At 33.3% G+C, this 15633-nt stretch overlaps 1 protein-coding gene across 1 annotated transcript in view; it reads left to right on the top strand.

Moving 5' to 3' along the window:
- Positions 1–15633, top strand: part of LOC150086319 (E3 ubiquitin-protein ligase UHRF1-like) — a 105980-nt gene that overhangs the window by 13778 nt on the left and 76569 nt on the right. Inside the window, exon 3 of the mRNA XM_090374489.1 lies at positions 6492–6560. Coding sequence (XP_090230615.1) covers positions 6492–6560 — 69 coding nt within the window. The remainder of the gene's footprint in view (positions 1–6491; positions 6561–15633) is intronic.

Genomic DNA, 15633 nt, shown 5'->3' with positions numbered 1-15633 from the left:
TTGATCTGCATTTGTTCAGTAAGTTAAACAAGGATGGAAGATATACTTTGAGCCCGAACCGAGTCCGTGGTGCTTCATTTCAGATATGGGTGAAACTGAAGGCATGATCAAACAAAGCTGCATACAGAAGTATTAAAAAAGCATTTATAATTTTTATTTTCAGTTACGTTTCGAAAAGCTAAAGTTTTCATAATTAATAATTATTGATTTATTGTGGATTATCTTATGCACCCTACTTTGGAGACCACTGTGCTAAAGCATTGGTAATTTGGATCTGGTTGTGCAAGTCAAAGTGATAAAGTAGCAGTTATGGGACATAGTGTTATCTTGGAGTTTCAAAAGGACGTGATTGTGGGAGCTCATGCGTCAGTTGTTTCCTTATTGGAAATAGCATGTCCTGTCAATTACTTACAGCCCATTAAGGTTTAAAGTGTTCAAAGAATGATTGAATGAATCAAACCGTCTCCTTTCGACAGAACTGTAAAGGATTACGCAAGGTTGTTTATAGTTAGTAAACGGTGCTGCACATTGTGTGAGCTCAACAGCAGATCACTCTGTGGAAGTTGACATTGCAATACAATATGGGGAATGCAAGAACAATACCCCAAATGATGATGCACCACACACTCAAATGTATGGGTTCCACAGCAGACAACCCAAGAGACGCCTTCTCTTCATCGCTGATCATCATCATCATCATCATTGACGGTGAATGCTATGGTGTCAAGAACACGCTGGTTAGACACTGGAGGACTGGAAATGAGTTGGATGCTGGGCAGAGGAGTGCCTGAAGGAATGCTTGTGCCACACGTGAAGGAATGCCTTCATGTGTGGCACAAGCAACACGAGTCTATGGACCCATCGTGTATGGCACCCACTATCCAAGCAGGTGGCAGTAGTTATTTAATATGGGGCATGTTTTGCTGGCAAGAACTAGGAACTCTGGTGCATACAGACCGTTTCACTGGTGGTCTACCAGCAGCTCTTAGGAGACCATATGTGCCCTGCAATGTTGCATTTTTTCCTGAACACAAATGGAATCTTCCAATATGATAATGTGCTGTGTCATTGAGCCTGCACTGTTCACGAGTGGTTTGAGGAACACAGTGAAGATATCACCTATCTTGATTGGACTCCAAATTCACCTGACCTCAAATGAATTGAATGCCTGTGGGATGTTTTGGAATGGGAAATAAGGCATACGAACATGCAACTGTCATCTGTTCCGACACTGGAAAGCCTTTCAGGCAGCATGACTGCAGATCTTATGGACGTCTTCAGACATCTAGTGGAGTCAATGCCTAGGTGAATATTATCCTTGCAAACAGTGGCTCAACACAATAGTAGGTAGGTGGTCACAATTTAGTGATAACTGAGTGTAGATTTATACACATGAAAAATAGTGGGCTAACTTTGAGGAACTCCAGCATTAATTGTGAAACTAATAGAGAGTTATCTGCCATCACAGCAAAATGGCCAGAGTGAAAACTGGCTATCCAGTTGCACAAAGGAGAAGGCAGGCCATAAGATTAAGCTTGTTTAGAAGACTTGTATATCAAACATGACCAGTAGCCTTAAAAATGTTGAGACTAACTGTTTGGCTTCTCCAAACTTTTCCATGGGCCATGTTGAAAGATGAGTAATGCAAGCTAATATATTACCAGCGTATCAACGTAATAGAATCTGCTTGATGGAATCAAATATACAAAAATATGCACTCAAATGCTATAATAATATTTTTACATTTATTATCTTTATTATAATACATTTGTTATGTATTACAGTGGTACCTTGGTTTGCGAGCATAATTCGTTCCGGAAACGTGCTCGTAATCCAAAGCACTCGTATATCAAAGCGAATTTCCCCATAAGAAATAATGGAAACCCAGATGATTTGTTCCAAAACTCAAAAATATTCATATACTGTAAAAATGATTAATACAAAATACATACCTTTTTTATATTTTTAATTAAATTTAATATACATAAAGCAATCGAATTTATTAATTATTGGGTAGGACGACTTTCACTGTCTCTAACGGAATCACTGCTATCTGTTGATTTTTTCTTTTTGTGCGACTTTAACAAGGAATCTTTCCAATGACACTTGCTTTTGCCTCCTTTTGAGGATTTCACGGAAATCAGATTCATCGCTCGCACTATTACAAAACGAGGAGGCACGCTTGATACACATAAACAAAGCTGCACGCGTGTAGCCCGGTGGGCCGGAGGCCGGTGTGATTTTGGCCATAAACCGTAGTATGAGGCCACTATAAATTTTCCCGGGTAAGAATTTTTGACCCATCCGCCTCTGTTTATCGATATTGCTTTTTTTTTTTTCTCTCTGAATCTGCAGTGTCTTCGCCAGGATGCTTCCTTTTCACACCTTTTAATTATTTTACTCATTTTTAGGGAATAAAGCACAACTACAAAACGAGGAGGCACGCTTGATACACATAAACAAAGCTGCGCGTGTAGCAACTGAATAAACAACACCGTAAAGGCAGAGACAACTCTATTAACACCTCACATTTTACTAAAGCACATTTCTAGGGGTTACTACCATAAAACAATAAAAACAATTTCTAGTTTCTTGCGAGTGGAATCTGTTATAAACTGGTAGTAAACTCGATCTAATTGCATTTGCGATTATACCGATAGCTGGAATTGTGTTAGTTTTTACGTTATTATGGTGAAATGTGTTTCCACTTCACTGATATAAAAAACCATAAATACATTTTCAAAATCTTCTCTTCATTCCTATCGGGTTGCGTTCGGTTGGGGTGATTCTGCGTTCGACTGCCATTTCTTGTAAACACAAGGGCTAATTGTGCATAAGCGAATTCGGTTCGTGTTATATAAGATATCGTTCCCCTATTTATAAATCGTGTATGATCGAATTAGTGTAGTGTAAACACGTGTTATACGAGGACTGACTGTACTCGTATTGCAAGACCTCGCTCGTTTATCAAGTTGAAATTTATTAAAAATTTTTGCTCGTCTTGCAAAACACTTGCATACCAAGTTACTCGTAATCCAAGGTACCACTGTAATTATTATTTTTTTAAATTATTTATTATTCATTTATTTATTAATTGAATTGCAATTTCTTTATATTTGTTTGTTAAAAAGTAACACAATATTAAACAAAGTTTTAGAATAAGTATCATTTTATGTGGAATAACCATGATTACAGTAAACAACAATATATTCTTCAATGTGGTCCATTGTAAATTTGCTGCTTTTATTGCCCAAAATATTCTAACAGCAGAGAACAATCTTTCCACATCAGTGGAAAGTGACTGGCTTAAAAATGTGAGCCTTTGAAGTTGCTACTTGAAATGGAAGGTTCTGCTCATTTTCATTAACAAAGTCCTCTATTTTCCTTAAAATGTGAAATCTTTTTTAAAACATTATCAGATTTATTTCTTTTCTTCTCTCTGATATCTCCAGAGTTGGTTGGCATCAAAATGAGTCTCAATGAATAACAAATGTTTTCTCACCAAAGCTGTCTCACTAAAGCAACAGCAACTTTTTTTATGGATTTAAATTTTTTTGGCATAAAAAGAATGCTTCCCATAACCATGTTCCCCACCTGTCAGGGCTCTGGTGGAAGAGGAAGACCAGATTGTACTGTAAATAGTTGTGCATGTAGGGACTTATATGGAGAACTTTTTTTTTTTTTTTTTTTTACACAAGAAATTTGCTGAAATTGTCCTGAATTGTTTCTGCAAGCCTGTGTAAGCCATGGACTTAATCCAAATTACTTACCCATGGCAAGTAATTTGGATTAAGTTTTGATAGAAAACTTGTAGTGCAGAAGCTGCTTTTATCATGTACAGAGTAGCATCACTAACAAAAATGCAGACTTGATTCTTGGTCTGGCCATAATAACCGTAAAGAATCATTTACCAATCTTGCAGTTGTGGAGGAATTCATGTTTTTAAGAATGGGACGTGTTCCACAATCTTTTCTATGGTAATAATCAACCTGTGATTATTCCATAAATTTATCAGCAGGTTTGATCTTGGCATTTCGAACAAAAGCTCGAACTTCCTATTTTGTAAAATTTTATAGCAAAACTATATAGAGCTATACAGTTCAAGTAAGCCTTGGGCTTAATTTTGTACCTTATGGTACTTTCAAACAAATAATTATTATTACAGTAAGTCCCAGACTTACGTAAGCCTGAGTTACATAACTTCGGACTTGCGTAAATTTTTTTCACTCTTTTTTTTTTTTTTTTTTTTTAATTTAAAACAGTAAAAAAAAATAAGCAATCAATAACAAACATGGCACACACAAATTGCACAAGGGAGATAGAGTAACAAATTTATGAAGCTTAAAAAATAGAAATGAAGAGAAGATTCTAAAAATTTATTTGTTTTTTTATATGACTGAAGATTTTGGTGAAAGGGACACACGTTTCACCATAATAATGTAAAAATCCACAGAATTCTAGCTATTGGTATTATCACAAATGCAATAAGATCGGGTTTACTACCTGTTTATAATAGATTGCACTAATAGAAAAGCATAATAAACTGTAAACTGCAAATCGTTTTATTGTTTTATGGAAATGACCTCCAGAAATGTGCTTTAGTAAAATGTGAGCTTGTGTGAAGTGATAATAGTGTTTCTGCCTTAACCCTAAAGTTCTTTATAGAAAATTTGATTTTTACCATTATCATGGTGCTCTACCAGGGAAAGGAAAGCGATTGATTTGGATCAGAAAATTAAAATAATAAGGATGTATGAAAACGGTCAAACATTAACAAGTATCGTGTGGAATTTAGATTTGCCATTGTCAACAGTGAACACAATAATAAAGGACAAAGACAGAATACGAGAAGTGGTGAAGGGATCGGCACCAATGAAGTCAACTATAATAACCAAGGCTATGAAATACATATCAGTTTTTACAGTATAACAATATGCATATTTTCCTTCCTTTTATGTTTTCTTTTCTTATGTGCCACTCTGGCTGTCCGGGGACTTACTGTACTTAATTAATGTGTATGTATAAGATAGAAGATACTTTTCGACATTGTACTTGAATTTTTTTCTGTAATGTAATTCTTAGGAAATATATGAGGAGGAATGCTGTTCCATAGAATAAAAGTAGAAGAATAAAAGTTTGGATTTGAACTATATTAAAATGAAACTAAATGCTACTAGGCATAATATTTTAAGAGTTTAAGATTATCTATATAATATCAGTGTAGATACACCATAGACAACACTTAAAGAAAAAACTACGATAGTAGTGTAAAGAGCATAATTTTATCTGTATCTTATATTGTGCTCATCCTTCACAACAAATTACCATGTATTGCACTACTTTGAATAAGTAACACTTCACTAATAGAGAAGGCTATTGTTACTTATTCTTGGTGGGCACCACCACCACCACCCAGACAGCACCATTTCAAGACTTGTTGGGCTTTCATCGGTGGGTGGGAGGGAAGGTACCCTGGTATTGCAAACGTGACAACCTGATTAACTTCAGTTGTGAAGTTAATCCCACAATATGAGAGATGCCAGAAGGTGTATGTGATAATATTAAAATGAAACTAAATGCTACTAGGCTTTTTATTTGTTTTTAGGAGCATTAGCAACTAAGGCCATATTGCTCCGGGATATGCGGTGGTCATTCCCTGACCTTTCCGCATCCTCCGTATTTGGTGGTGACGGGCTCGAACCCCGGTCTAATCAAGAAGCGTGTGCTACGCACTGCTGCTCCTTCCCACCTGGCTAGAAGATGTATGTGATAATATTAAAATGAAACTAAATGCTACTGGGCATAAAATTTTAAGAGTTTAAGATTATGTATATAATATTGGTGTAGATACACCATAGACAACTCTTAAAAAAAAAAAAAAAAAAAACTACAATAGTAGTGTAAAGGGCATCGTTTTATCTGTATCTCATATTGTGCTCATCCGTAGTTTTTTCTTTAAGAGTTGTCTGTGGTATATCTACACCGATTTATATAGATAAGGATTTGGACTATGAATGGATGTCAACTAGTTTATACATACATCCAGCTTTTGAAGAAAAAGGCAGCGTTAGAAGTGTTTCAGAAAATTAGTGCCTATGGAAATATCTGAAGAAAAAGCATGCAGTATAACATTGCTGTGAATGGAGGATTTATAACATAGTAACAACATTGCTGTGAGTGGAGGGTTAATTTCAGTAGCAGAATCATCAATTAACCTGAATGTTCTCTCACCCCGGGAATGGGAGTCCCATTTTTTTGATGTGGAAAGTTTGTGATTTGTGCAGAGTTAGCATTTTCAGAAAAAAAATAAGAGAAGTGAAAAACTTTTTTTATAGGGGAAACAATATTTGTGATATGCCAGGATGAGTGGAGTTTATCTTAGTATACAGTGTTATTATCACCTTTTTGTTTTCTCTCTTAATAATAATTTTTTATTAAAAAAACATTTAAAACTGCTTTAATTTTTTTTTTTTTTTTCCGCCCTTCCCTAGATATCCAATTTGGTTGCTGTACCATCCTCGTCCAAAGCTGAAACTGTAATACGGAGCAAGTATTTTATGGTAACTGATGTCTTTTTCTTTATAAATGATGTATGCACACATTTACTTCAACAATGTTCTTTTATGGTTATGCAAGTTTATTATAAATGATTGCAGTCATATTAAATGACTAGTAAAACAGAGAAATATCATTTTTGCTTAAAGTTTAAGACAGGAATTATTTCTTATATACAAATACTGCCTTATTTTACACTGATCACTTCACAGTTTTTAATTAAAAATTTTTCTTTAATGTAATTTAGACCTGTTTGGTCTAACTCATAAGGTAGCTGCAGAAAAATCCTAATATTTAACCACACCAAGCTAAATTTAGGGACTTATTTGTATGTTTATTCTCCCTTTATAATTCAAGCATTTTTTTTTTATGCTTTTATATACTATCACTCATCGCATTCACATCATCTGTTTCAACTATATATTTTTAGCTCTCATCAAAATGTGAGTGACTCTTCTTTTATTAGAGAATTTTTGAAGTGAGTATTTAAGGGTTCCAGATATATTCTATAATTGGTATTCTGCATGTATGCACCAAATGGATGTTAAAACCTAAAACAGATAGCAACCTGTCATATACAGCTTTAAGACATTGCTATTCATGAGTGAAGTAGGCTAATGTAATAATTATCGTGTGTATAAATTTGAGTTGATGTACTCATATTGCATCCCATGGATTAACATTTGTTCCAGTTCTAGGTGCTACAATTAAAATAAAAAATAGAAATAACAGTAATACTTAAAAAAAAATAATAATAAATACATAAATCCCTTTCTAAAAGCTAGGAACAAGGGGTCCTATTATTGTGGGACCAGATTGACTATTTTTTCCAACAGCTGGGAAAAATAGCCGATCTAGGATTCTAGAAAGAGTCCATTCATTTCTTTCTAGTATCCCAGAGCAAAATGCTAGAAATACCTGATGCCAGTCAGAGTTTGAGTATCATGAGGCAGTCAGTAGTGAAACTTCTCAAACTCTGTATTTTAAAAAAAAATTGTTTCATTTGGGATTTGATACAGCAACTATGTTTTTAATTCTAGTTTGAAAAGTTTACAAGTCTGAAGAAAAGGTGTTCAGTGTGTGTGTGTGCTACATCAAGTTTCCCATGGTTGTGCAGTACATAATTTATGGTTGCCAGTTCTAAGTGAGTGAGCACGTGGTACATAAAATGCAACACTATTGGTGCATACTTGTTATCTTATATTTTTACAGCCATACTTCCAGTTCAAATACAATCAGTGATGCAAGATCAATAGCCAGAACCAAAGAAATACTAACATTCATATTAATGTCACTAATAGGTATGTGTATTTTAATTTTTAAAACTTTTGTGACACCAATAGTGACATCAGCAAGTTTAGAAGAGTCCATGACTTTTATGAATGTGTTATTAGTAGCATTCTTTCCTCTTTGGTATTGAAATTTTTTTATACAACTATAAATTTTACCAATTTTAATTTTAATTAACTGGACAATATACATTTTATGCAGCATAAAAAAAAAAAATGCAGTGAAGTCAGTTACTCACAATACAGTAAATCCTTAGTAATTTAAGGGACTAGTAAGAGTTGAGATTTGAATGGACATGTAATATTACAAAATTTCAACAATACTAGAATTTCAAAAATTGTCAGCATTTTTGTCCATAATCTGGAAATAAAAATACTAATAACAAATAAATTTTGAAAAAGGTAGTATCAAAATGGAAAATTAAAAATAAATACCTTAAACTTTTAGCAGAGAATCAAATCTGGCAAATTTTCTCTCACAGATTTTAAATGATAGATTTTAATGATAAATTTGGTTAATATGTATTACAAAGTTCGTTTTCACCCTGTGAGAAATAAATATTGTTATTTTATGTTTAGTACAAATCTTAGCACAGCTTTTCGATTATTGCCTCTGGCCAACCGGTTCTCTGCTTCCCGAAGGATGGCACTGACTTGTTAGAAATTATTTTTGTGTAAACAGAACCAGTTTATAGTAGCTACAACATAAGTGCATTCTGAAAAACATCATGTTAAATTAACAAAAGAATAAAAACAGTTTTTCTAAGTTGTTTACGTACACTTCCTCACTCTCCACTGGATTAAGGTCAGTTGCAATTGTTACGCCACTTCAAAGAATCTTTTGCTACAGTATACAGTAATCTATTTTTTGTGCCATTTTATCTGAGCTGATATCTTTTTCAGAACTTGTCTTTAAATTAATTTAAAATTTGTTTATAATAAACGAGTACTTTGTATAAACTGAGTTTGTATTAACAAGATTTTACTATAATACCAATGTAGGTTTGAGAGCTTTATTATCTTCAAAAAAACACTTTTATTTCCTTAAAGGGAAGGTGGATTTCTTTTCTGTCTGACTCTTCTATTAATCCACCAAATGATGGCAGATTTCTACATCTGCCAACACTGCCTCAAGTGCATGATCAACAAATAACTTTAATTTTTTTTCTAAGATGTATGTGTATTTCCTCACTTAAAGACTAAGTTAAAAATCAGTGACTGACAAATATTTAAGTACAGCGGGTGGTTGATTGGTGGAACAAACTTCCATCTGTTGTTGTATAAGTTGATAGCTTAAATAGATTCAAGGCAGAACTTGACAAACATTTGGAGCTAGTGGATGGGTGAAATAAGGGTTTTTTTTTTTTGGCTGATGCTATATAAGCTTGCTTTCTTGCATCATGTGCTAATGCTAAATCTCATCTAGTAGTGTTATGGTTACAAAAAGTAAACTGACAGAATTGAGCCTGGAAATTAAACTGAAAATTATACAAGTGGCTGATAGGATTGAACTTAGCAAAACGGACATTACAAAGGAAAACAGCATCCCTTTACCTACTTCATCTACAATACTGAAAAACCGAATAAAAACTTGAAGAACTGCCAGATACTAGAGCAGCAATTAAAAATAACAGGAAATGAATTCCTGATCCAAAACACGAGGAACTTGAAACAAAACGTTTCGTGTGGTACCAACAAATGCTTTCATCTAATTTGCCAATACCAGGTCCAGTTTTGCAAGAAAAGGCAAATTATCTGGCTTAGCAATATGGAATTAGCAACTTCAAATGCAGCAGTGGCTGGCTCCAAAGATTTAAAGAACAGGAACAACTTGGTTTCGCAAAATGTTTGTGGCGAGTCTGGATTAGTCGACAAGGAAAAGGCTACTGACTGGTTGTGTTCTGTACGGGCCATCCTTGAAAAATATGAGACAGGTTTATTTTATAATTTTCTGCCAAACAAAACATTTGCTGGCTGTTCGAGGAGTCTTGTCATGATGGAAAATTAAGTAAACAAAGACTCATTATTCTGTTATGCTGCAATTCATATGGCAATACAAAACTATGCCCACTGGTGGTTGGTAAGTTTTCCAAGCCAAGATGTTTTAAAGAAGTTAACCAACTTCCCTGTGATTACATGGCCAATAGAACTGCTTGGCTTATGGTCAAAATTTTTCAGTCTTGGTTATCAAAAGTGGACAGAAGAATGGTTTCATTTAACATTTTGATGATTCTAGATCGTTGTACAACACATTCTGCCGAGACACTTAAGTTCACAAATATACGGCTGTTGTTTTTAACCTCCCATTACCATCCGTAGCTGAGTGGTCAGGAGTGGGAGTGCAGTAGCACACGCTCTTTGAGTAGACCAAGGATCAAGCCCCTGATTGCCAAATATGATCAATCTGCCAACCTGCACTGGACCAGCATGGCAGATTATGGTCCATTTCCCTCAACATGAATTGTTGAGGAGGCTTAAATCCTGGTGGGTGATAATGGCTGCAGTTTACCCCCCCCCTTTTTTTTCTTCACTAGTTTTATGCAGCCACTGGATCAAGGCATTGTTTATAATCACGAGGGCATATAGAGCCTGCCTGATAAGGTACTTTGATCCTCAACATAGGAGGGAGAGAGGGGGAACAATTTGCAGCTAAATTGGAATGTCCTGGATGTTATCCGCAATCTTGTTATTGATTGGGACAGTATTGCATCAAATGTAATAATGAACTGCTTCAGAGTTTGTGAAGGTACATGTAGTTTCTACCCCAGCAATGCAACACCAGAAGAGTTGCTGAGTACCAAGCAAAACAGTGATGTTTTTGTTACCGGCGACTGCAAAAGTGAAGAAGCTTGCATGCATGTGCACACACACTGCCATCTAAAAAAGACACCCAAAATGCATTGAACGTAATAGAGAATTTGTTGGCCTGCAGTAATGTTGATAAATAAATAACTTGGATTTTTTTTTAATGTATGTGCTGTAGTTAAAAATGCATATAGGACAAAAAACTGTGCAAACATTGGATTCTTTCTTTAAATTAGATTAATTTATCAAAAAGCTAATGGATTGTATGTCTCCTTTTATATTAAGATTAATTCTTTTACTGTGATACTAAAATATTATATACAGGTAGTTCCTGACTTTACAAGTTAATTTGTTCCTAGTGTGCACTCGTAAAGCGAGAATTTCTTTCCCATAGACATAATGTTAAAAATAGGGGTTATGTTCTCAACAATGAAATTAGTTAGTTAACTTAAAATGATGGCTCTTTGCTAATATTCTGTTCATTCAGATTTGGCTATGTATTATTGATGCTTTCGCACTATACTTAACACATGAAATTAGTTAGCTAATTAGTTTATGTTTAAACAATTGATTTATCCAAAGAAATGAAAACGTAGCCTGTAAAATCAAGCAAATTATAATAATAAAGAAATTATTTATGACTTGCAGAAATTAAAGAATTTTTATTCATCAACATCGACTAAATTCAGACTCATTGATCACTCATTATTGTCTCGGCACTCGTTGGTTTGTTGCACAAGGAGTCGTCTTCTTCAGAAATGCTTCAAGAGGCATTTTATTTCCAAGATAATCTTCTCTTTATAAATTTCAATAGCATGCATAAGCATTTTTTAATGGAATGGACAAATTGCAACTAACACAATTTATGGAGAGTAACAAGTTTACGAAGTTTAAAAAAAAGGAATGAAGAGAAGATTCTGAAAATTTATGTTTTTTATACAATTGAAGATTTCAGTAAAGGGGAAACATTTTGCCATAATAACATAAAAACCACACAGTTCCAGCTATCGGTATTTTTGCAAATGTAATAACATGGAGTTTACTACCTGTTTATAATTGCTTGCAGTAGCAGAAAAGCCCAATAAACTGGAAAGTGCAAATTGTTTTTATTGTTTTATGGTCGTGACCTCCAGAAATGTGCTTTAGAAAAATATCACAAAGGCGTTCAAAATTAGTTCTTATAATTGAACATATGATAACGATGAAAGCGTAGTGCATTTTAATGATTTAAATTGGTAACTAATACAATTTACGCTATAAAAACGACAGTTTAGAGAGTTAGCAAAAATTTCAACTTCAGAGGTCGTGGAACGAATTACCAAAAACAATGTGTTATTGGGTTCACTTACGATATTTTCGCAATATGATGGTGTCTCTGGAATGGATTAATATCGTAAAGCGAGGTACACTGTATTGTATAGCTACGCATGCGATTTGAATTGCGGTATTTATGAAAGTTTAACATTCATATTTTGTATTTAATGTTCATATTTTCGATTTTGTTGATACTTGAAAAAAAAAAAAAAAAAAAAAAAAACAACGGTAAACCCAGGAACTCGTAAAGCGGGAACTGTCTGTATATTAAATTATATACTGTACAATATTTTTATTTCATATTTTTTAAATATTTATAATGAATTTTAAATATTTATATATAATTAGAAATATTTTTAATCGTAAAGCGAGGTATACTCTATTGTATAGCTACGCGTGTGGTTTGAAATGCGTTATTTATGAATGTTTAACATTCATATTTTGTATTTAATGTTCATATTTTCGATTTTGTTGATACTTGAAGGGAAAAAAAAAACTAGTAAACCTGGGAACTCGTAAAGCGGGAACTGCCTGTAAATTAAATTATATACTGTACAATATTTTTATTTCTGTTAATTGCTTTTCTCTTAGTTTATCTTACAAATAAAATAAAATCTTTAAAAAGTGTGTTAATCCTACTGTATGTTAGACAAGGCTTTTGTTTTTATTATTTTTTATTTTATTAATTTAAATTTTTAAAAATTATTTGTGATATTATTATTATTATTCTTAGATATTATAGTATGTGCCAAAATAAAAAAAAAAGGTAAAATTTTTGACACTTTTGGGGAACCTTGTTATTACAAATCGTGAAAATTTAAGTCTCTTGAACTTGGTATTAACGAGATTCTACTGTATTATGTTTATATCGAATTTGAAAATATGTACCTAATGGAGTCAAAAGTTTCGTGGTATTTTCTTATCACTTCTTCAGTGACAGCTGCTTTGCAATGTCAATGTCACAAAGGATCACTTTGGTTACAAGAACCTGTTAAACAGAGGTGATCTTTTGTGACAGTGATCTTTTGAAGAAGTAGTAATAAAAGTAATAAAGAAGTAGTCACTGAAGAAGTAGTAATAAAATACCATGAAACATTTGACTCCGTTATGTGCATATTTCCAAGATACCAACATAGGTTTGAGTGATTTGTTATCTTTAAACAACACAGTTTGCCTATGCACCATGCCACACAAGGAATACCTTAAAAGTGTTTTTGTTTGAATCTATGAATAGTAAATTTCTGCCCTTAGTGAGCTTCCTAGGAATACTTCTTGGTATCTTTCAGTTTAGACTAATCCTGATTAGTACAGTAGTAATACAACCCAGTGCTACTTGGAAATGTTAGGGAATTCAGGCTTCTGTTGCTGAGTGATCAAACAGGAGGGTTAGTACACACATTTGAGTGATTGAAGCTCAAGCCTGCATGACTAAATACAGTGTACAGTGTTGTTCTTGTATTTGCTCTATCTTGTGAACTCCTGACCTTATAAACTGAAAATGTATTTTTATGACCTTTATTCAGCTGGTTTGTTAGGGATTAGAAGATTACCTGTCCATAAGAACCTGTTATTGCTACAATTTTTGCATGAAAGTCCTCATTTTTCCAATACTGAGTTCTGTTTTTTTCCACAAATTGTATCAAGCAAAAATGTTGATTATGGAGCTAAAAATCATTTTAATTGAATTATTGACTTTGAAGTATTTTTTGTTTTAAATTGGTATTTTCAATCTTAAAATATTTAAAATTTTCAAACTACATCAAAAGATTGAAATTCGGTATTAGAGAAAAGGCCTCAAGCATTGGCATTAAACATACTAAAATAGTAATGCCTCAATCAACAACTTATAAAAATCAAAGGGTTATTGAAACAAAATTATATAACTAAAAATTAAAGATGGACTGGATTAAAACTAAAGCAAGTTAATTGAAGATGTTAACATGCAATAGATTAAAAACATAAAATCAAGCAAACGGGGCAAGTAGCTATTGAGGCAAAGAGCCCCTTTATCAACTTACTGAAGCCTATCACAGCAGGTCATCTAAATACAGAAAGTTAGTATGTGCATGTATATAGTTACCCAACTGCAGACCACACTTGTGATGAAAAGAAAGAAGGGAGAGAAGTAATAATGGTAGAGGACATTAACTGTCAGACTCAGTGTTGTTGTTGCAACATACATTAGGCAATTTGTTAAGTCACCACCTCTCATCATGCAGTAAAATGGCGGCCTCCATAATAGGATGTATGCAGATTCCAGTATTACAATTGATGGTGGAATCCACCTAGCTTATACGGAAGGCCTCAAAACATGAGATATGGTGAGAATTGTTAGCCTGATCTATTATTTCAATATTGGGATGTGGATTATAGTTGAAATTCAGTTAAACTTTTGAATTTAAATTGACAAGGTTTTTACTGTACTAGTTTTGAAATTATGAAAAGAATACCATAGTTGTTTTTAGTGCTTTAATATGTTTAAAAAAAATACATGAAATTTTTAAAATTTTTTTCTTGTATTTCCTATAAGTTTTAAACTAGTCCTATATTTCCTGTATATAATCTACTGTATTTAAATATAATTTTAAAATTTCGATCCTGTTCGGTGAATATAATATTAATTTAGATTAACAGTAAAGTATCTGCATGTTGAGTGGCTTTTTTCCAGTACATTCTTATATATCTCTGGGCTAAATCCCATTTTTCTGCAACATTTGCATTTTTAATCACAAGGCTAGTAGATGCACTGCTTTATTTTCAAAGTAAGTGCATCTACTTTGAAAACAAAAACTTTTATTCTAATTTGAAATTTAACTTTGAAAACTTTTATTCTACTTGTAGAATAAAAGCTCTACAACCAACAAGCTTCAGCTTGCATCATGATAATTGTAGAGCTTTTATTCTTCATCATTAATATAAAAGCTTTCTCAATCAATAAGATACATGCTGTAACAGAGTGCAACTATGATGGTCAGCAGCCATTGATCCTTACTGGATGCTTGACAACATGTCAGACATACTGTGAATTTTGAAATCTTTCCTGTTTGAAGACAAAAAAAAAAACTTAGAACAGTACTCCAGAAAATACTGGGCACCATAATGATAGTTTTAAGATGGGTGATAGTTGAGTGGGGATATATCATGCTCAGTTGTACCAATTTTTATAGAGATTTGGCACCTTATCCTTATTAGCTACAGAGTTCATTGCCATGACCTAATGGCAATGAACTGCTGTTTGATGTTTGATTAATAACAGAGTGACATTGTGTTTCTTTTGATGCTACTGGTTTATCCCAATGGGAAATTGCACACGATGGTCCAGTTTTTGTAAAATTAAGAAACTTTTGTTATAAATCAGAATATTTCAAACTTATTCATAGGAATATGTATAAAATCTGTCCATACATTTTCTAAATGTTGCCTTATCATATGATGCATTTTTAAACATTTTGTAATAAGTTGGCAAAGTCCCTTGTAGAAAATGATTTGCATTAACCTTGACTTTATTAGACTGATTGGGATAAATAATAATTAATTAAGCAAAAATCAGTAGATAAACTTATTACCATACAGTACAAATGAAAGAAATAATAGTAAAAATCCAAAAAAATTAATGTAATGCAGCTGCACACTGTCACCTTTGGTTTCCACTAGACAACTTCTTGGAGTG

This window comes from Mastigoproctus giganteus, chromosome 5, assembly GCF_048544385.1.
Source record: "Mastigoproctus giganteus isolate SK-2022 chromosome 5, ASM4854438v1, whole genome shotgun sequence".
NCBI lineage: Eukaryota > Metazoa > Arthropoda > Arachnida > Uropygi > Thelyphonidae > Mastigoproctus > Mastigoproctus giganteus.
Note: the sequence above shows the minus strand (reverse complement) of the source record. Positions and strands in the feature narration are given on the sequence as shown.